General features: G+C 33.4%; 5 protein-coding genes across 11 annotated transcripts; 2 read left to right on the forward strand and 3 right to left on the reverse strand.

The window, feature by feature from the left end:
- Window positions 1-1539: 1539 nt before the first annotated feature.
- LOC123217565 (protein yippee-like At4g27745) lies at window positions 1540-4147 on the reverse strand. Of its 3 annotated transcripts, none has more exons than XM_044638648.1 (3): window positions 3876-4147; window positions 2093-2232; window positions 1540-1847 (listed from the first exon to the last, which is right to left on the reverse strand). In XM_044638648.1, exons 2-3 carry the CDS (start codon window positions 2183-2185, stop codon window positions 1620-1622), a joined length of 321 nt encoding a protein of 106 aa, XP_044494583.1. In that variant the 5' UTR covers window positions 2186-2232; window positions 3876-4147; the 3' UTR covers window positions 1540-1619. The 3 variants fall into 3 exon arrangements, with proteins under 3 accessions (XP_044494583.1, XP_044494582.1, XP_044494584.1); XM_044638647.1 differs by lacking the exon at window positions 3876-4147 and adding an exon at window positions 2621-2965; XM_044638649.1 differs by lacking the exon at window positions 3876-4147 and adding an exon at window positions 2344-2613.
- An 881-nt stretch (window positions 4148-5028) lies between these two features.
- LOC123216205 (DNA-directed RNA polymerase III subunit RPC10-like) lies at window positions 5029-6566 on the forward strand. Its single transcript, XM_044636603.1, has 4 exons — window positions 5029-5184; window positions 5310-5438; window positions 5534-5624; window positions 6341-6566. The coding sequence occupies exons 2-4, from the start codon at window positions 5325-5327 to the stop codon at window positions 6466-6468; spliced, it is 333 nt and encodes a 110-aa protein (XP_044492538.1). The 5' UTR covers window positions 5029-5184; window positions 5310-5324; the 3' UTR covers window positions 6469-6566.
- A 252-nt stretch (window positions 6567-6818) lies between these two features.
- On the reverse strand, window positions 6819-10821 carry LOC123216731 (probable serine/threonine-protein kinase WNK4). 2 transcript variants are annotated; one of them, XM_044637273.1, is made up of 7 exons: window positions 10212-10820; window positions 9325-9362; window positions 9001-9228; window positions 8696-8916; window positions 8461-8618; window positions 7948-8350; window positions 6819-7869 (listed from the first exon to the last, which is right to left on the reverse strand). In XM_044637273.1, exons 1-7 carry the CDS (start codon window positions 10464-10466, stop codon window positions 7013-7015), a joined length of 2160 nt encoding a protein of 719 aa, XP_044493208.1. In that variant the 5' UTR covers window positions 10467-10820; the 3' UTR covers window positions 6819-7012. The 2 variants fall into 2 exon arrangements, with proteins under 2 accessions (XP_044493208.1, XP_044493206.1); XM_044637271.1 differs by having other exon boundaries at window positions 9001-9362; window positions 10212-10821.
- A 2394-nt stretch (window positions 10822-13215) lies between these two features.
- Window positions 13216-17024, forward strand: LOC123216733 (ORM1-like protein 3). Its single transcript, XM_044637278.1, has 3 exons — window positions 13216-13584; window positions 15291-15439; window positions 16649-17024. The coding sequence occupies exons 1-3, from the start codon at window positions 13396-13398 to the stop codon at window positions 16785-16787; spliced, it is 477 nt and encodes a 158-aa protein (XP_044493213.1). The 5' UTR covers window positions 13216-13395; the 3' UTR covers window positions 16788-17024.
- A 1100-nt stretch (window positions 17025-18124) lies between these two features.
- On the reverse strand, window positions 18125-20025 carry LOC123216732 (dof zinc finger protein DOF2.5-like). 4 transcript variants are annotated; one of them, XM_044637276.1, is made up of 2 exons: window positions 19885-20025; window positions 18125-19245 (listed from the first exon to the last, which is right to left on the reverse strand). In XM_044637276.1, the coding sequence occupies exon 2, from the start codon at window positions 19223-19225 to the stop codon at window positions 18401-18403; it is 825 nt and encodes a 274-aa protein (XP_044493211.1). In that variant the 5' UTR covers window positions 19226-19245; window positions 19885-20025; the 3' UTR covers window positions 18125-18400. The 4 variants fall into 4 exon arrangements, with proteins under 4 accessions (XP_044493211.1, XP_044493212.1, XP_044493210.1 ...); XM_044637277.1 differs by having other exon boundaries at window positions 18125-19255; window positions 19885-20012; XM_044637275.1 differs by having other exon boundaries at window positions 19791-19928.
- Window positions 20026-21835: the final 1810 nt, after the last annotated feature.

The raw sequence follows: 21835 nt of genomic DNA on the forward strand, positions 1-21835 counted from the left end.
CTTGCTAAATGACAAATCTAATTATATTAATATTGTGGCTTTAAGTTACGAATATTATCGTTGCATGTATATTAAATCATAAATTCATTATATTGGACGGCTTGATCCATATATGACAGGACACATGTATGGCATGTGATACAGTACATTATGTGTTTATGGTGGTGCCACCATTGCGTAAATATTCTTGCAAAATTAGAAAATGGAAACGAATTTAATATTCCAATGGAAGAGTTTCCAGGAAGGTGCAGTTGGAGAGAGAATAGGGATGGGGATTCGTAATGCTGAGGGAGTCGAAGGAATTGAATTGCTTAAAATGTCCGATGTTGTGCTTCTATGAAGGTTCCTTTCTGTTATCAACCCTACAATTTTATATTTGGATTCTTCTTCTTTTGTTACTTCATTTGATGTCAATTATTATTTTTGCCTTTTGGCCAAACAATCGAAGACGTGGCCCCGGCCTGGCCCCAATCCAAACCTTTTCTCCCACATGGTGCACTGTAATACCATGATTTCTCCATGCTTGCTTATCGAGAATTCAGTGCCCCCTTTCAATTTTTTTTTAGGGTTAGTATAGATGAAAGCAATTTCCTGTAATTTATCTACAATTATTATTTCTGTCTGTTAAATTAATTTTTTTTTTCCATGAAATAAAGTGGTCTCCATAGATGAACTTTCAAACTGTCAGTTGAGACCTTATTTTCCTACACATTTGCTTGAAAGACTTGTCATTAAGAAATTATGATGTACGTGGTCATTGCTCTTACATTGATGAAATGAACATGGGCCTTGGAACTGAATTCCATGGAAAAGACAAAAGCAATAAGTTGTAAATCACAAGGAAGCTTCTGTAAGTCACAAAAATCAAATTTAATGAGTTGATTTTGATTTTGAATAGAGGGTCCTTGTTTAGGGAGGATTTTGGTAGTTACTGAGTAGAAATCTATGAAGAAATTGGCGTAAGAGCAAGTAAGCTCTCTGATTTTAGAGGTACAGCTATGGTTTGGCTAGGTCCTTTCAACCTTTAGCAGATTCCATCTACATGATGTAATTAAGGAGTAGGAAAGAACAAGTTTAGTTTAAGTTTTAAATGGATTAATTTACAGAAGAATATGCTGGTATTTCCTTTCAACATTGCCGGCAGAAGAACGTGCAAAAGCATCCATTTGTAAATCTTAAGACTTTTTTTAACATAAAATTTCCATTTCTACTTAAACTATTCATCTATATCTTGATATCATTATCTTGATATCATTTCCCCTTCAGAACCAGAACCTGGGAAAGTAACTTAGCATATCATGAATTCCTTGGAAACCACTTTGAACGAATTTTTTCCCTGCCCTGATTACTGGATTCAAAGATGATCTTAAATTGGCCTACCTAGCTAATGAGTTATGACTTTGAACAAAAATTTTTCCCCTGCCATCCATTTTCACAGCATGAAAGCAAAAAGTAAACTGTCAGAAAATATTCATTCTGTGTGCAGTCTGAATGAATTTATAAACCACCAGCATTTCAATATTATCCACACATGATATATGGCTTAAACCCTTCACTTGAAAAGAATAAATTCTTCTGTACAGGTCCAACATGAACAGATTCAAGATCACTAATAATGGCTACCAGTTTTCTTTGACAATCTTGAAATTCTCAAGCACAACTTTGCCTTCCTTGTACTTCTGTGATTGATCATAAGCGCGCTCATACTTCCAACCCAGAATCTCTCCACAATCAGAGCAGAATACATCAGCAACTGTATGGAGACCAGTTATTAGATGCCGGTCCTCTTTAGGCCCTTCAATGATGTTTATTGCGTGGCTAAATAGGAAAGCCCTACCACTGGTTGCCTGCCCAATAACAAGATTCAAAGACTAAGATAATATAAGGTAAAAAAAAAAAACCTCAACAACTGATATAACTTATTATCAGATCAACTTGTCTAAACGATTAATTTACACAAAGACCCCAATTAGTTTAGTAAAATGCGACTCTGTATTTACATTAGATCAGGTGTTATTTCTAAGAGTGATAATATAAACAAACCCCATAATACAGAATTTGCAGAAACTTCTAATCAGTGAGTAGAGATCACCTGAAATCCTTTAGAAACAATATCATCATGGCGTGATACAAGATTCCGACACTTGAAGCAGCTGTACATCCTATTCCCAATTAAATCTGCCATTGAAGAAGATGCTCAATGCCGAATTGCTGAAGCCGTTCAATTTACTACTGCAGAAAAGTTGAAACAATAGAAAATCAGTCAGATTTTTTATTGATTCTGAGTGTACTCTCAACTAGCAAATCATAGTTCACCTCCAGTGAAACCAGAAGAAATATTACCTGTAGATCACCTTCAAAACAAAAGTTTCCTTAAAATTATGAACAAAAGTAAAAATTGTGTCTGATTAATGATTGAGAAATATTATAATCAAAAGATGATAAAAAGACTGGTGATTGAGTGAAGATTCCAAACAAGATATTAGAAATGGAATAAACAAAAGGGGTTGATAAAGACAGGATTGGCTAACAAGGCTGAGTATTACAATGGAAGTTTTAAAAAGCAACATCCAAGATTATAAAATGTTATAGAATAAAACCATTGATGAGAAATTATTACTTATGATGGCCCTTGTTTGTGGTTGGAGACTCAGTCCTCTTAGTTTTCGCCACCAAGAAACTCAATCCTCTATTGAAAAATGAAATAACAAAAACAAAAACGAATAGAATATCATCATTTCTAGCCAGAGATTTGTCATATTATGTTGTCTGCTGTGCTTGCTTTTATGTGTATCAGAGACAAAGAGTGGTTATCATTATAATTATTTGACCTTTTCTTAATTGTGATAAGACTTTATAGTTTAGTTTTATGGGGAAAACTAAGATGAGAACCTTTTTTCAGAGGAGAAAATTACTTCTTGTTCTATTTTTCTCAAAGAACCAATGTAAAAATTGTAATTTTCTCATTAAACTATTCCCTTAGGCTATCCTATCTTCTTCTCCTATGAAAAAAGAAGCAGGCACTGCAATTTGATTCAGGGTCTATAAGTTTGAGCCACAATTTCCAGTTCTGGCCTTGATATAGACAACTCAACTACAAAGACACTGATAGCCAAATGCTGACCAAAATGAAATAATTTTTTATTAAAGCGAAGAAAATTTCCAGTTCTGACCTAACTAAGTTTCTCTTCTACTTCCATCTAATTTCTGAGGAGAAAGTCAATCATTAAAACTTTTTAGGAAGAAATTTACTGTAGATAAAGAGCCGCAAATTCTGCTCCTACATAATGGCAAGTTGAAAAGTAGATAAAGAGAAAATATAATCAATTGAGAAACATGTAATTAAAGTATCACAAAACTGGGCTGACCGGAATAGTGCTCCTAGTTTCCATCATAATGCTGCATTTCTTAAATAACTAAAATAAATTCTCATGACAATGATCGTGGTAGGGCATATCTTAAGATGATTGATAAAGAAGGTTTTGAGATCATATCCACTAATTTAAGAGGTGGGGTTGGTATAAAGATGGAAATTTAATAAATAAGATTCCAAGTCTTGATTTAAGACGATCAAAACTTGAAACCAAAAAGTAGCTGATGCCGCTTGCAAAAGACTTTGAATGTTCATTCATAATTGACTTTAATTTACTCACTAATCACTAACCCAAGAAATTGGCAGGTTACTGTTACTGAATACTTGACATTTTGCTTCAGCAATCAGCACAAACAAGTAAACAACCATAATCCGGTGAGAAAATTCCTGATTTTAAACACCATCAAACTTCGAAGGCTAAAATTTATTCACGCAGCTACCTATTATAGGGAAAAAAAACATGAAATGAAAAAATAGCCTGCAGTAAAAATCAAAATCATACCTGCAGCATTGACGAAAGCATCAAAGAAACACTTCCTGGTCTGCAACTGCAATATTACTATATTTATAGTGAGAAGGAATGGCCAAATTATGGAAAAGTTGTGTTTATTTTCTTCGTTTCAGGAACCGTGAGGTCAGGCGCTATCATCAACAAATCTAAGCAAATCCCAAAAATATGTTAACTAAATGTTAGACTTATGACGAACGTAAAGGCTGGTAGAAGCCTTATCCCAAAGAAGTCTCTTTCATAAGAAAACCATAAACGCCATAGATTTACAGCAGAACAATTGGCATTATGAGTTCGCAAGTCCCAACAATACTAATCAAGTAAAGGGAAAATTTGATGTATTTTTTCTTGATAAAACAGAAAGGGTAATTAATTATGTTAACCCATAAAAAGAGTCCTTACGATTTTAATCAACACCTAAGAATTATATAAATATAATCAAAAGAATGAGATTTGTTAAATTTGCTTCATCTTTCATCACTGGCCATGTTCAGACTTTGACTATCAGTAAACTGTGGTCGATTTAGGCCATTCAACTCTGTATTGAAAAATGATTAAATTGGGTTCAAAGATATATATAATATAATACAAAACTTACTTTACAAGTTAATTATTGAGATTAGGAAGTTAATGTTATATAAATCTCAAATTAGAAGTTAAAAACCTTATACTAAAAGTTTATAATTTCTAATATGAAATTCAAGTTTTATACCTTATACTTAAAATATTGATATACCATCATACTCTAAAGTTACAATGTCTATATTGTCTGATTGTACGTTAGTTTCTCACTAGCTTTATCTTATGAAAACTATACCTAAAAAATTAGTTATTAAAATTGAAAACTTCGAGATCGCATAAATTTTATACTAAAAATTTATATTTTTTAATATAAAAGCAAAATTTTATGCTTAAACTTAAAATCCTAACAATATACCACCAAGAACCGAACTTAAATTAAACCAAAACCACCCGGGGGATAAATGATAGAAACCACCTATCAAATGTTGGCCGATAAAAGGTTTTAAATAGGGAATATAACAGTTTTAAGCCGTTAAGAAAACTTATTATCTCCCTGCATCAATAATATAGGAAGGGGTGCACAATTAACGTAAAATACTGGGGGCAAAATAATTCCTCAAAAATTAGGGGCCTTGAAGGGAGTTACCAAATTCGTAAACTCACTCGTGTTTACTTGTGGTTTTGTCTCCCGAAACAGAAATTGCCGAAATTAGGGTTTAGAAAAACCCAACAAAATCCTTCTAATCCCAGAAAAAGTCATTTCGCATAAACGGTTTACCATGTATGTATATGATCATTACATCGATTGTTCTTGGTTGTTTGGTTTATATATATTATATAGGTGAATTACTATGCTTCTTGAGTTTTAATAATAGGAGTTATTAATATTAAGAAATTACAATGCAGATTTGACATAAAGAGATGGAATTTTGCCCGACCTGTGGTTCGATGTTGCAATACGAGTTGCCACACTTGGATCGTCCTGCAAGATTCGCTTGTCCTGCTTGTCCATACGTCTGTAACATGGAAAGCAGGGTGTGTCCTCTTTTTGTAAAATGTAATTTCTGCTGTACCTTTTTTTTTTTTTAAATTCTTGGTGATTTAGATTTTATGGCCTTTATATTATTAAGGTTAAAATCAAGAGAAAACAACGTTTGGTCAAGAAAGAAATTCAACCAATTTTCACTCAAGATGCCATGATGGATGGCCCCCAAACTGAAGGTATGTTTTCGGTTCTCCATTTCGATTTTTATTTTCTTTATTATGGGTTTAACATGTTTGGTGTTTGTAGGTGCCATCGTTTTATGTTAAAGTTCCTGTTTTTTTTGTTTTTTTAATTATTGATATTTGGTTCTTATGCATCGAACAATTTTGATTCATTCATGATCATTGATGTTTTAGCTTGGATTTTGGTGTTTGATTTTATTATAAGTAGTTCATATAGGTTGGGAGTGAGTAGGAATTCCGAAGTTACCTGTCATTTCTAATGCACTTTCTGTGAGAAATTAAAGAGAAAGATTTATGTTAATTGTGAAGTTAATATACTCATTACTCCATAAAAAGAGGGAAAAGAAAAAGCTCATTTATATAAATGTTCCTATAGAATAGATTGATCCAATGATCATATGAGAAATGGAATTCTATTGACCTGAATTATGTTTTCTTAGGCCATATAATTTTTGAGTTGTCTTCAACCCTAGAAAATTAGCAGTTGGGATTACATGACTTTGATTTATGCAATAACCGAGGAACTGGGTAAATGGCATTCATTCTAGAGTTTAGAGTTCCTTTTCTAAGTGGTGGTTACTATTGTTTGTATTACATTAAAAGATTGTAGATTTAATTTCAAAACTGTCTTCTCAGTTTTTGTTGTTGTTTGTGGATCATATGACTCATTTTTCTTCCCTTTTCCCTTTTTTTTTTTGTTTTTTGAGCAGTAACATGCCCTAATTGCAAATTTGGGAAGGCTGTTTACCATGAACTCCAGACACGATCAGCTGATGAGCCGATGACAATATTTTACATGTGTGCAAACAAAAATTGTAAACACAGGTGGAATGAATGAGGAGTGTGGGAGAAAGTAAAGAAGACTGAATGTCTCTTATTTGTAATTGACCCTTTTATTTTCTTAATAAAAAAAAAAAAAACCAACTTCTTGGAGTATCTTAAGCATCAATTCTAATGAGTTTTTGCTACCAATTAAGGATTTAAATTGCTTGATAAGAATGTCAGACCTTGTTAGTCTTAGTTTATGCGTTAATGGTATTAATCAAATTTTATTCTAAATGTAGTAATATGGCTTGGATCAGATTGATTAGTTGTAGTAAGACTTCTTTGAATTTAATTTAAAAGATGACGGGTTTTGTTAGGTTAGATTGTTCTGAAACTAAATGATATAGCTACCAAAACAGCGAGTAAATGAAAAGATCCTAGGCATTAGCTTGTTGAATTTCCGGAAATCTAAGTTGTGTATATGCAAGTTCAATTGAAAACTAAGCTTGCAGTCCAGAAAATGCGGAAAATGATGTGAAATCCCATACAAGAGATCATAGTTATAATCACAGCTGGTGGAACGGGCAATGTGAAAATCAATGAAATGATGCTTTCAATTAATTTACAGTCAGTTTCTTCTTTGCCAACCATCTCTTTTTGGCAGCCTCCAATGCCTCTTCCCTCATCTTATAAAGTTCTTCAAACCAATGCTGATATTGAGCGATAATTGCATTCAGTTCCATCTTTAGCTCATCACAATCTTTGTCAGCCAAACACAGAAATGAACTGCTTGTAAGGCTCAATTCTCCACTTGAGTTAGGGAATGATAGTTCTGAATTTTTCATAAATTCATTCAAGAACGTACCTTCTCCAGCATCACTATAGTTTCTTTGTAATTTACAATGATCATAATAGAAATCTCCAAGGTCTAACTCGGAGGCGTAATCATTTAACTCTTTACTGCTTCCGCCAACACAATACTCGGCAGGTTCTGATGCTGCTGTATCATGTTTTGCAGAAGCACCTTCAACAAGAATATCTGAACTAACTGATGCTTGTGATTCTTTGTCTTCAAAATTAATCAAAATGGGAGAAGAATGATAGTCACCATCAAACATGCTTTCCCCTCGGCCTGGAATAAGATCTCGAGAATTTGTACCAAGCCCAGAAATACCTTGCTCCACTTCAAACTCAAAAGGAGCACCAGTTTGCCTTGTATCCCAGAGGCTAGCCATTGAAGTTTTCCCATTTCCCAGGGCTGGGTATCCACCATTGAGACTTATTGCTGGTCCACCCGAGTAATCTGATGAAGGCTTCCAACTAGGCAAAAGTTTCATTATCAAATAATCAATAAATTCAGCTATGAAGGCCACATCATGATCTGCCAACTCTAGTTGTTCAACCATCTCACTCGCCACTGAGAGTGCAGTATCACTATCAAGATAGAAGAGGAAATGTATATTCCTCACTCGACCTAACATATACAAGTCACTTCATAAGTTATGAAACAAGAATAAATAAATAAAACATTTCAATAGGCAAAATCACATACCAAATAAGTCGGCAATACGAAAGGTCAATGATATAGAGGTCTCATCATTTTTCATCCCTCTCAACCTGAACACATTGTTCCTATGGGTCCTTTGATATTCCCAAACTGGCAAATGTGGACTTCCATGGTTGCTATCAGTACATGTGCTTAATGAGAGCTTCTGATACTCAGGGTCTATATCCATGGATGAAGGACCAGACTTGGGTAAATTGATCAATTTCAGGTCTTGGTTAGGTAACTGCAAAGGGTCATGGGAAGGTTCCTTTGGATTCTCAACTTTAAGGAAGGGGTCTTTCAGAAGATCTTTTGCAGACAATCTCTCAGAGGCTGGAGCCAGACATTTCTCAATAAACTCCTTAATTTGGGGATCACTCACCTTAGCAAGGGAAGCAGGTTTAACGCCCTGCAACAAAATTCATAAGAATTTATTGACATTTAAATTAAGCTACCACAGAAAAGAATTTCAACGAAAAAAGAACCCATGCATTATAGAATGATGATTGGCTAACTTACAGAGGTAACCTTTTTATAAATTTGAGCTGGATTTTTGCATTCGCTATATGGATACTCAGTTGTAACCATTTCTAATACACACATCCCAAAAGAATATATGTCAACGAGTTCATTATATTCTTCTTCATAAAGCTCTGGAGCCATGAATTCAGGAGTTCCTAGATTAAAAAGGGAAAATAAGTTCCTTTCTTATTGCTTCAGTCTAATCATAGCATCTGATGAACAAATATTTTACCAATAACACTTTTGGCAGTAGATTGCTGCATGACGATTGCCAACCCAAGATCTCCAATTTTAAGCTCTCCATGATTGCCATTAACAAAAATATTGTCACATTTCAAGTCTCTGTGAATAATAGGTGGATTGTGACTGTGTAGATAGACTAAGCCACTAAGAATCTGCCTGGCCCAGTTCTTTATAACCTTCACGTCAACATTTTTATGCTTTTGACGATATCTAACAACCAAAAGGTAAACAATCACTTCAAAAGCTCATAACATAATAAGAAGGAAAGATTGATAAACAGTCAAGAAAACATACTGCCTCAGATTCCCAGATGTGAAGAGCTCAGTGATCATGTTAACAAATCTCTTTTTGTCATCCACCCATGACTTGTAGAACTTAATGATGTTATCTTGCTTTAATGATTTCAGCAAATGAACCTCTGAATACAACTTCTCCAAATCCTCTGGAGACTGCAGAACATCATCGAGCTTCACCCGGCTCCAGGCAACTTCTATACCATCAACTTCATCAAATGCCTTGTAACTGCAAATGATACAACCAAGTACAAGAACTATCCTTAATGCACAGATCAAAATAGAGACTGAGAAAGAGAGTAGAAGGTAAGGTTGAAAAGCGTACACAGTCTTATAAGCACCCTTGCCCAAGACCTCATCATACTGTTCGAAAATGAAAAAAAGAAAAAAAAATGATAAGTTCCCATCACTAACAAAAAAGAGAATCAAGGCCAGACAAAACACATAGTTCCCTTTCCAAATTCAATGGCATAACCTTAACATGAAGTCGCCTTTGTTTTCTATTTGAACCTGAAAACGGAGCTACATAAGGGCCAGTGTGAAGACTTACCCCAATAACCTTACATTAGAGAAATGATTGTTTCTGTCCTGTGCTTGATGTGTGATTAAAAGTTAAAACAGTGGGCCGTTTTATATAAGTTAAGTCTTCCGAATATAACTGGTCAAATCACTGACTAAAGATTATATTAATTAATTCATACAAACTGGAAATAATATCAAGAGGACCTGATATCGTCATATCTAAAATAGGTTAAACTTTTTCAATAGTTTGATACCATAAATGATATAACAGAGGTGATGGCACTTACTCCTACTGATATTAATTTTCAAAAATTTTGGTTTCGGTCTTCTAGTAATATGTGTTATGGTAATATTGATTTTAGAGCGTCTAAATCTCACATTATCCATACATCAAAAACAGCATTGGATCTAATGAAAGGAATACAAATTAATAACTAAAATTCCCACTTCATTATTTTCGTTTTTCATCTTATTTTCCTTCACAATCGCTTCCCTAACAGAAATTTCAGCGGGGACCCTGCTTGAACAATTGAATCATTAGTACTTAAGAAAACTGACCTCCAATACAAAACTATCCATCAAACTGATTAAAGTTAATGCTAGGCAGGCATGAGAATAACTATGTAACAAAGAAAACCTATGTTAAAAACAATAATAATCGAACCCAATGAAGATGCAATAGTTGCATACCCTAACGTAACGACCGGTGGGATCCTTTTCAACAATGCCAGAGTCGCCTTCAGAAGAATCTATTCTCCCGAACATTCCTGATAAGAACCAAACTGCCACCAAGAAGACAAGGAAAACAACCCGTTTAATATATTTCTTTTTTAAAACATGGATTTCACCTATCAAAGAACGACGCCAGTAAGAACGAAACGACGACGTTGGTGTTCTGAGGTAATGAAGAAGGAATCGAACGCCGATCTCGATTGGATTCGGCATTCGACTACAATCTCGTTTCTCAGAGGCAATGAACCTGGACTGTTCATAACCCCAATTCTCCTCACACCATTCAGCTCCCTCATTCTCAATCTATGCCCAGCCCCGCCCGAAGCTCCGATAACATTTTGCTCATCTACCCTAACCAAAACCCAAAAATAAATAAATACAAAAATAAAATGAAAGGAAATTGAAAGCAATTATCTGTTGTGAGAAAGAGCGAAAAAATGAAAGCAAAAAAGTTTTTCAGTGAAGAGATGAAATGAAAAGCAAGTAAAGACAATTGTGGCGATCCCGTTACAGGAGTTGCGAAAAAGAAGGTCTGAACTAACACTTGTACGGTCTGTGTTCATGTACAGTAAAAACAGTGTGCCTTATTGCTTAATTTTGAACCGATCGAATGAAAGGGCTGCGGTTTTCTGAGGCGGCCAGTTGTAACGGCCTTTTTTTAGTTTTCGCTTTTGGCGCCAGTTCGGATCCCAGTTTAACAACTGTATCATGTCAATGAAACTACATTATTATAATGAATATATAATTAAATAATTTTAAGTTAATAATAATATATTATCATTAATATAAATTGATACTGATTAATTTTTGTAATATGGTGTAAGTTGTTTATTTTTTTTTTTGACATTATTGTTGCAAAAATCTTTATTTTTGTTGATTCAATTATCGGTTAATGATTAAAATGTATTTTTTTGCTCAAAATTTAAAAAATTTACATGTGTTAAATAATATTTTAAACTCAATTCATAACTTTGTTCATGAAATTTTTTTATGATAGATAGACGAAAGTGTCATTTTACTTTTTGAAATTTTAAAATTGCAAAAAATCTATCACAAACATCATCATCAACCCATGCATCAAAAAGTTAATTTTTTATCAAAAATATGATGAAAATATAATTTACTCAAATAGCTTAGTCCATATAAGATGTACTACTCTTGTTGTATTATAAAGCCCAATAATTATTTTTGACCCGAATTTTGATGAAACAATCATTCTAATATTTAAATTTTCATTTTCATTTGCATACTCGTTATCCATTTCAATTAATAAAAATTGTTAAGTAAAAGGATAAGAAAGTTATTTTACTCCAAAACCCTTTAATTTCTCTCCAAAACAATTCTCAATCTTCATTCCTGATGTTACAATTGCCAAATCCATTTTACAACTCACCACCGTCCATATTTGCCATCTGTACTAATAACTCATTGCCACTTGACTATCCCCTCCTCACCTGTGTCTCATGTGTGTCAAATGCCCTTACATTTGGCACCTCTCTTGCTTTTCTTCCCTCAACTCACTTTTCATATGTCCTCTTTCAAACCTTAATTTCATATTTTTCAAAGTTAACAGAGACAACTAGATGAATGATAATATTGTTACCGGTAATAATACTAATAGTAAGAGAAATGATGATAATAAAGGCTTATTGATATGGGTTCAACTAGGGTTTTAGTCATAGTCCATATGGATACTAAGATTTCGATTTTATCCATGACTAAAGCAACAAGGATGGAAAGGCCTTAAGTGAAAAGTAGAGCTAAAGAAGCTGTTTGACAGAGAAGTGAGCTTGAGAGGCATTGGATTCTATTTGGTAGTTTAAGAGAGAGAATGAATTGAAGAAAAGGAATGATGGTGTTTCAATGAATTTTACTAATGATAAAAATAAAGAGAAAGCAGAAGTGGGTTATATGTTACAAGACACTATCAACATCAAGAAAGCAACCAAGGGATTAAAGAATAGTTTTGAAAATTTATAAGTACTCATTTTGCTTGTGATATAAGATATGTTTGAGTTACCGAAACTCAATTTTGTTTTTCTAATGAGATAATTTATTTTGTAAGTCTTATATGGACGATTTATAATTATAATAGATTATTATATAGTCTTTGGTTTTAGATTTGTTTCGATAAAATATTTATTTGATCTTGTTCAATGTATTTATTATTTTTTTAACATGCTTTTTGTATTTTATTATTTTTTATCATTTGAATTTATGCAATCAATTATTTCAATTTGACCATTTGAACTATATTCAAAATGAGACGAGATCCAATTTATGTAGACATATTATTCATGGGTTGGCTTAAAATCTATTTTCGAAGTGATATTGGTATCGGCCTCATTCTTAATAAATTGTGTTTAGTGAAAATGAAAATATATTGCGATTTAACAGTTTTTATTAAAGGAAGTGAACCATAGTTTCGTCAATATTCAATGAGAAATAGTTATTTGACCATTTAAAAACTTTCAAAACTGTTTTAACCGTTAAGTCATCTTATTGATCTTAAGTAAAATTTTAACAATTAATGTACGAGTTATCCAATCAGGCTAAAGCATAAAGTTAGTCAGTATTGTTATCAAGCAGATACTTTAACTGTTACAACTGTTACAAGTCGATTCAACAAAAATGTTTAAAAGTGAATGGGTAACTCTTAAAATAAATTAACAATAAGGACTATGGGTCGGTTCTCCATGGATTGCCCAAGTCAAATGGGCCTAAATGTTTAGGTCCAATGTAAAGAAAAGAAGGTTGAGTAATAGGCTCAACTAAATTACTGGCTTTGAGTTTGTTAGCTTGTTGGTGTTCGTTGGCATTTATTATTTTCACATGTAAGGATGTATGATTTAAACAACAATAAAATTATATATTTTTATTTTTAATACATATAAATATATATGTTATTATATAATTAAATATATTTTATTTTATTATTAATTTTAAATTATAGGTATAAATATATATAATTTTGTTGATATATGATTATTTAAACCACTTGATTTTGGTTGGATTCCAAGATATTAACATTGCAAAAATCAACCCATTGCTCCTGCTGAAACAGAATCTTCAAATCCGATCGAACGGAAGGGTGATTGATTAGGGTTTTCAAAATTTCAAAAATTAAAATCTATATTATTATATGATGGCGAATCTGTATGTCAAAGCGACGCCACCGGCCGATCTGAATAGAAACACTGATTGGTTCACGTATCCAGGTGTATGGACCACCTATATACTCATACTGTTCTTCTCCTGGCTTACCGTTCTCTCTGTTTTCGGTTGCTCTCCTGGCATGGCCTGGACCATAGTCAACCTCGTCCATTTTCTCGTACGGTTTTTATTCGATTCCTGATAGCTATTATCTTTTTTTATTTTTATTGAATCAGTAGTTATCTGTTTTTTGTTCGGTTTACGTTTGGTTGGATTTCGAAAAAAATTGGAATGTTCTGCTTGGGTTGGTTTTGGTTGAGTTAATAGAGTTAAGCGTTGTTGCAATTTGTTAGTTTGTACTAGTGGATTTTGTCATTTTTATTTTCTATGGTTATTTTATTAATGAATTGGGATTTAATTGGGTTCCGACGTTTAGATTCACAAAATCAAGGGAGACTTACAACCTTAATTAAGTTGATTAGCTTTGTGATATTATAGCTTGAGTGAGCAATTTTATTTTCTCGCTTGTCGAATATGCAACCGGAGTACCAAATGAAGCATTAGGTCTCAATTCCAAGGTTTCTATTACAGATTGAATTGATAGACATCTTATTTGCCATTTGACTGTTACTGTCTTCTTATAGAACTAGTGAGATTGAGGGAATTCAGCTTTCGTTAAGTCAGTATTATCCAATAAAAGATTTTTTTTGTATGAATTATGTGTTGAAATAAGTTTTAAGTGTACTGTTTTGTATACAATTTTATATTTAAATTGGAAGCTGGATTGAATATATTCTGAAGTGCATTAAAATTTATCGTGGCAAAGATTATTTTACTGTCTGGTATCATTTCATGAATCTTGTTTCAGCTCTTTATTTTATCATGGGGTACTCTTTTGTAGAGGATATTATTTGACTGTCTTCCCTGTGGTTAACCTTGTGGAGCTGTTAATATTTCCTTCTTTTCTTTCGGAGATTTTTTTTACACTGTAACATATATTTTAGATGCTGTTTTAATTAATTTATTATATCCCCTTAGGGCAAGGGCAGAGTTTCAGTTTTAAATCCTATTGTTTTTTATTGCTTGTTCATCATTTGTTGAGTATGATTTTCCATGGGCTTCTCATGGACTAATTAGCTTGTAGCCAGAAAGCCTTTGTTTTTAGTTTATTCAGCCATCCATTTGAATCTTCTTAATGGTGCCAAGTCAACAAAGTTTCCTCTTTCCTCAGCTATGTTGCATGCAACATTTGAATTTGAAATTTTCACAAACAATTCTTCCTGTCAAATGTGGTATGGCATAATTGTGGCAGTGGTTTTGTATTATAGTGCTGTATCTGCATCATACTTAACCTGATAATTGATAGGGACAACTACTAAAGGAGATGAATGTTTTTGTAGTTCTATTATGTACTTGTATTAGTGAAGTTCTTTGTATATTGGTTCTCTATCATTTATTTAATTTCTTTGTAAGATGTGAGCTTTGTGCAAACTCAGATTAAAAGATACATTCTGATATTCATCAGAAAGGAACAATGATAAATGACCTATTAAATAATTTGCTGATGCTTACTAGTTGCTGATTAATTGAATAAGTGTCATATTTTCTTATAATAATACATAACTTAATACCCTGATGTTATATACAGGCTAATTAATGTATATCTTCCTTTTTTTTTAAATTTCTCTTGGTGACTGCATTTGAATGTTGGCTTAAAGATAAGTATTCTGAGACCATCCAGAATTAGGTTCTAGCCAATTAAATTTTTGATAGGCTTAATTTATATGTTGATTATCCTGCCTTTTCATTTACCATTCTGAATCCATCTATAAGTTGCCTCCTATTTCTGTGAACTTTGACTGACATGAATGCTTGTCCCTCCAGATCACTTATCACTTTTTTCATTGGAAAAAAGGAACTCCCTTTGCTGAAGATCAAGGGATTTACAATAGTTTGACTTGGTGGGAGCAGATAGACAATGGAAAGCAGCTTACTCGCAATAGAAAGTTCCTCACTGTTGTTCCTGTGGTGCTGTAAGTTTGCTTCTATGATTTCACACAATATTCAACCTGTGATGCGTATACTGAGTAATTTATTGCATAAAGTCGTTATCAAGTTAGCTCTGGGTCTATTTGTGATTGATTTGATTTTATATCTCTATTCATTTCTCAAGTCGTAAAGAAGTTTGAAAATCCTTAGCATTGGGTTGGATTTATTTGATGTTACTGCTACCTTCGGTGATGTCATAGATAAAATTGAGAAGCCTGCTCTCTTTTGCTCTGTGTATTGACACATGCATAGCTGATGCAGTGGCACCTGCATTTGTGCTCAAGTATTAAGTGTGTTAACTTGATCTGGAGTAACTTCATTTCTGCTTTAATTTGAATTCTAAACAGTTCTCAGCTGTACACTTGTTACATAGCAATTCCATCAATGATTCATACATTAAAATGTTTTTGGAATACATGTGAGGGCTTGCAATTTGGTCATTTCTTGAATATCAATGATCTGTTAAGGCTTGTCATGTGATCCAAGATAATGGAATATTAAGACTGACTAAGCTGGATATCGGTGCTCTTGCCAGAGCTTGGAATGCACCATAGGCATTCCATACCTGATTCTTTTGATAATTGTTCAATCTTTCCAGATTAGGCAACCAGTGCCTGCTAGTAGTCAGATCCTTGTTAATTTTTTTCTGTTGGCTCACACATCATAGTGCCATATTTCACCCTAAATAGTGACAAACACAACTGCAGTTGCTAGAGAATCATTTGGAATACAATACTTGATGTTTCTGGAAATTTGTTGCAGGGATTGTGTAAATTTCTTTGCTAGGTGTACCTTATTGAATCGCAATCATCTCTGTTTTATCTATGAAACAAGATAGGCATTGTAGTTGCTATTACTAGTTAATCCATCTATATCAATCAGGCATAGGAAGAGGAAACGATATATTTAAGAACCATTTCTGACCAGGCGGATGTTATATGATGCAGTAACTCCATTTCTTACCCCGTGGAGAATGTTAAAGATCACCAATTCATTCTATTTTGTAGTTACTTTTTGACACCTGTTGTGGGAATGAACAAAGTTGTGATCAACTGTTATATTCTCCTTCAAGAAGCGTGAAAATTGTTTGGTTAATGATTTATTCTCAACTTGATTGCTCTGACTGGAACTTAAATTTTGGTGTGATCTAGTTCATCTGTAATCCAAACTTACCTTTATCTATTCTTCAACAGGTACTTGATTGCATCACATACCACTGACTACGAACATCCAATGCTCTTTTTCAACACCCTTGCAGTGGCTGTGCTTGTTATTGCCAAGTTCCCTAATATGCACAAGGTCCGGATTTTTGGAATCAATGCAGATAAGTGAGTTGGTAGGGTGACAACGACAGTTTTACCTGCTTAAAAGCTACTGATCTTTGTGTTCTGCACAAATTTTACATCACTGTATAGAAGGCCACTGGGATGATAATATTTGAATATGTAATGTCTTTGAACGAAGGAATAAGTGTAATCTGAGTTATCCTGTACAGTAGATAATTTTTATTTTGTGGATGGTCATTTATTACAGTTCTGATATCCGCATATCACATTCAATATTCTATTATTTCGTGTGGTTCTCATACCAAACACCATTTTGTCCTATAATGTTGAGTTTTTTCTAATGAAGAAAACAAATTCAGAGTCAGGGGCGCCTAGCTTTGACACTTAAAATTTTATTAAATTTTAGACCGCCTTTTATTTTGCATATATAAAGACTAAAGTATTAGTTGGATAAAATATGCTCCTAGATAGTCAGAGAGAGAGAGAGAAGACTTGTTGTCGGAGAGGGTTCCTTCGGCATCAGCTTTATTTAGCGCCAGCAAGGGGGATGCTTTTTCTACCCTCCAAGACTGTCAAGTGTGACTGAGCTGCCGAAATAGGGATGACAAATCTTTGTAGAGATCTTAGAGGACCAGTTATACTTGGACACGACGACAAATCGAGTCAGCCTAATACGATGAAAGATTGAGACGTGTAGGAGTAAGCAGAATTGTGAAGTGAAGCTGAAGTTTCTTTGCAACTTGTCTACGTTAACGTGGGAAAGGGAAACACTGCTAAAATAAACCAAATAAACTATAGCAATTTTGTATGAAAGGATTGACTTGGCGGGAGAAATTAATTACGAGCACGCTTGCCCAGGGGAATGTTTGGGGGTCCCTCGTAAGACTAAAGATGGATGGATTTGCCGTATTTTTCTCATATTTCCATACAAAAAGCAATTTCGAGTAATGATTATGGAAAATGGGTTTGCTTTAAAAATGACCAACTGTCTAGCAGAGATTAGGTCAGCGCTTCTTAGTTGGGGCAGGTAACTAGTTTTTTAAGCTCAATTTGCTTCCTTTATTATCTGCTGGCGTCCTTCGTTTTCAAATTAGATAACGGTCTTCATTTGAACTCTTTTAAACACTGGGTCCAAATTATACCATATGTTCACATAAACATCCCCAGATGATGTCTGGTTCATTATTAGCACCAGGAATTGCTTTCATGGTGCTGGAATATTGATAACAAAGAACCAAAGAAACCAACTAATTAGTATTTTGTGCTGTGATTGTAACTGTAATGTAACTAATTGAGTAAATATTTTTGTTAACAAAGTCCCATATCAACTGTTCACTGCATAGCTTAGAAAATCCACACAACAACTTGTGATAGAAGATTAAATGAACAATGGCCATGTTGCCCTCAGAAAAACCAGGCGTTATATTCACCTATTCTTCCGTCTTCACAACACAAAGTATCGATCCATAAATAAAAACCACCATTGAAGCCAACCCTAAATAAGCTTCATTGTTCAAATGGTAAAAACAAGAATATGAAACAAATAAAAATAAAACTCATATGTATCTTCCTGTTAGTACTTCTAAACAGCTTTAAACAACCATACCATGTGAAAATTAAGCATAAGAAAAATTAAGGGAGAGGAAATTCTTAATTTCTTTACCACGGTCCTCCACCTAACATCCCGTTCCAATATCCTGTTGAACCGCCTTGTCCTTTATTCTGATCAACTTCAGTTGTGCTAGAAAGTTGTTTTAAATCACTAAACGGAAAGAAGTTGAGTCTCCCACCAGTATTCTCTTGATCCCCATGGACACTTCCGTACCTATTTCCGAGCCCATCAATGGAAAAACTAAGTGTTGGTTTGATATCTTGCAAAGCAAACCCAGATGGAAAAAGCGTATTTGAATCAGCTGGTATGGGTGTTGGGATAAAAGAATCTAAACCCCTTGAAGAAATTCCGGTTCTGAGCAGGTCTAGAGCTGAAAGAGAAGATGAGGTAGCATAGGAAGAAGCCAAGGAGGAGGAGTTATGCTGCTGATTGTTGTTGGTGTTGTTGTTGCTTTCAGTTTTGGGTACTTCAACATATTGAGACATATCATGAGTCTCATGCATAACTTGGAAAGCCAGATTAAGATCCTGACCTTTATGAGTCGTCTTAGGGTTTTGAGAATTAGAAAAGTGAGAAATGTTTGGTGGGTTAAGATCTGGAAGCTTGCTTGAAACCGATGATGAAGAAGAAGATGTTGAAGAAGATATAAATCTCTTATTCTTTCTTGAACCTCCTCCAACAGGAACATTTCTTAGAGAACCTCCTTCAGTCCAGTACCTTCTGCAAGTCTTGCAGAAATATCTTGGTTGAGTGAGACTGTAATTGTTGTAGTAGCAAAACTTTGTATTGGTTGAGTTACATCTTGGACAATTCAATTGCTCTTGAGGTCTTGCCTTTCGCTCTAAGATAGGCTTAGAAACCAATTCTTCCATGGGCTTCGCCAATCCGATATCTGAAAAATTCTAAAGAAACATATAGACATCATAGATTTTAATAACAAAACAAAAAGATGATAAGAAAATAGAAATCTAGCTACAGAAGACAAGATTAAGCAAGAGGAAACAAACAAATAAAAACACAGAAGGCTTTTTCCGACTTGAAAATTATATGGAAAAAGAAAAGACACAAAGAGAAAAAAAATACATATAACAACCCAAAATATATATGGTTGCTTTTCCATTCCTTTATCTTTGTTCCTTATACAAATTAAAAGGTGAAGAAAGAAAAAGTGCAGTGCTTTCACGTTTACAAACAAAGTTTATATTTTCGGGAAAAGATCATCATCAGGTGAAATGGGATTCATTTGCACCCTATAATTATAGAAGAAAAATTATTTTATAGCAGAAGAAATTAATATAACATGCATAAATAATTATGATTATCATGAATTCCCTCAAATAGCTGACAGAGCTTGATCCAAACAAAAGAGAAAACAGAAAAAGAAACATCTAAGCCTGAAAAAAATAAAAATCATCAAGTTTAATAAGATCTACCCACCTGCGGCCATTTAGTAGCATCCATAAATTCAGAAGATGAGGAAAAGTAAATGAAAAGGAAGTGATGACTTCAGAAAGAAAGAAAGAGAATTCACCTCTTTTGTCTGCAGCTGCTGGTGTGCAAGAAGGAATGTTTGAGATTGTTTGTATGCTATTGCTTTAGCACACTTTATGAACCATAAAAGAGAGAAAGAGGTGTTTGTTTTGACTACTAGTAATATATTATTAATATTTGTGTTATTTTCTGTACAGAAATTTTGTCCCAGACATTATTTTATTATAAAATATAGTAATAGAAAATTCTTTGAATGTGGGTGGGATATGAGTGTCACTGTGGTGGTGGTGGTGGGTTTCTCCTTTTTGACCTGATAATGCATGGTGTTCATTACAGGCCTTTAATTATCTTTTCAGTGTTTCTGTACATGACACGGGCAGAACTTGGGATTTGTGGACTTTGGACCATCATAAACATTTAGATTTTATTTCTCTGTACTAATTTCTCAGCACTTCTACCCTCCATCAGTCTACTGCTGCTGTTGCTTTTTATGTTTCTTTCAAACTGCAGAAGTGCTTTCCCTTGCTATTTATACTTCACTTGTTATGATCATCTAAACAATTCAAAATCTTATATAAAATATGTAACAATAGTAATATTTGTTATTGAATTTTGATACCCACTATGGTAATATAAAAAAACAAATGTAAATAAAAAGAGTACATTAAACACAATATAATTTTTTAACATAATTCAACCCACTTTCGAACCTACTTAAACAGATTCTATAAAAATGTTATATAGCAAAATGTATATATAAAACTGCAAGAGAAGTGTTGTGAGCAAGAGTTATTTATTGATAAGAGTCTTGGAAAGAGTTTGGATTTTATGTGAACCTCGTCACATGCCATAAGTATTAGGCATTAAATTTTAAAGTTAATTTAGGTTTTCCCCATGTATGTCCCATATCCTCTTAATAATCAATTATATTTATAAAATGAGAGAAAATAATGGTTATAATCTTATCAATTATGTTAAAAAATAAATTAATAATTTCTTAATAAATTACATTGTAAAGAAAATAACGATCAGAAACTGAAATTTTTGAAAGAGTTTTTGGTATAACATATTGAGACTAACATAGAATTGAAAGATTCCCAAGTAAAATAGTTGATGGATAGAATAATTAGTAAAGTTAAGCTAAAATTTGTCTTCCTCTTGTTTTTAAGTAATTCTAAAATAATCCAGGGTTAGGATGAGAATCAAGTTTTGATTAATATTTTGGGTTTTTTTTTTTTTTTAAAGAAAGAAAGAAAGAAAGAAAGAAAGTGATGAGGATGAGTTGTTGGCGTACTTAATTAGAATTGAAATTAAAGAAATGAAAGTGAAAATGGAAAGTTCAAGAGCCGACATGAGCCGACAAAAGCAATTTTGGTGGTACCCATTTTATGCGCGGTAGGATTGAAGAGAAATTCATTCTGCTTTTGTTGCCTCTCTTGATGTTGATACTTGATACTCCACCACCTTTTTTCTTTCAATTTCTTTTAAAAATCTATCTTCATCTTTTAAATATGAACATATCAATATATATATAAATATAATATAATGCCTCTGGCTAATTCATGTCTTTTGTTTTATGTTTTTGGCTCAGAACAAAATGATGATGGTCTTCCAATTGCTTTCAAAAGTATTCTTTACACATGATTTAAAATCAACCCTTTTTTCCTGTCTCCTGGAAAAGATATTCTTTTGAACAAATCATCAATCTCTTTCTAAGAAAACAGAATACGATTATTCTTGGTGGCCAAAATTATTCTCTTTAACAGTGATGGGCTAGGTATTTTGAATTTGAACGTTTACAACATGGATCTAGATTCTCGTCTTCTCTGGTGCTCTACACCTCACCTTCCATCTTCATTTTCTACTAAAATATTATATAGATTTATTTATGACATTAATACACACCATCATATGCTAAATTTTGTTCTTCCCTAAACTGGGTGTCTTCTTGTTTTAAGTTAAGTAGTATCCTCTGGAATTCAGCTTACAAA

This window comes from Mangifera indica, chromosome 5 (genome assembly GCF_011075055.1).
Source record: "Mangifera indica cultivar Alphonso chromosome 5, CATAS_Mindica_2.1, whole genome shotgun sequence".
Lineage (NCBI taxonomy): Eukaryota > Viridiplantae > Streptophyta > Magnoliopsida > Sapindales > Anacardiaceae > Mangifera > Mangifera indica.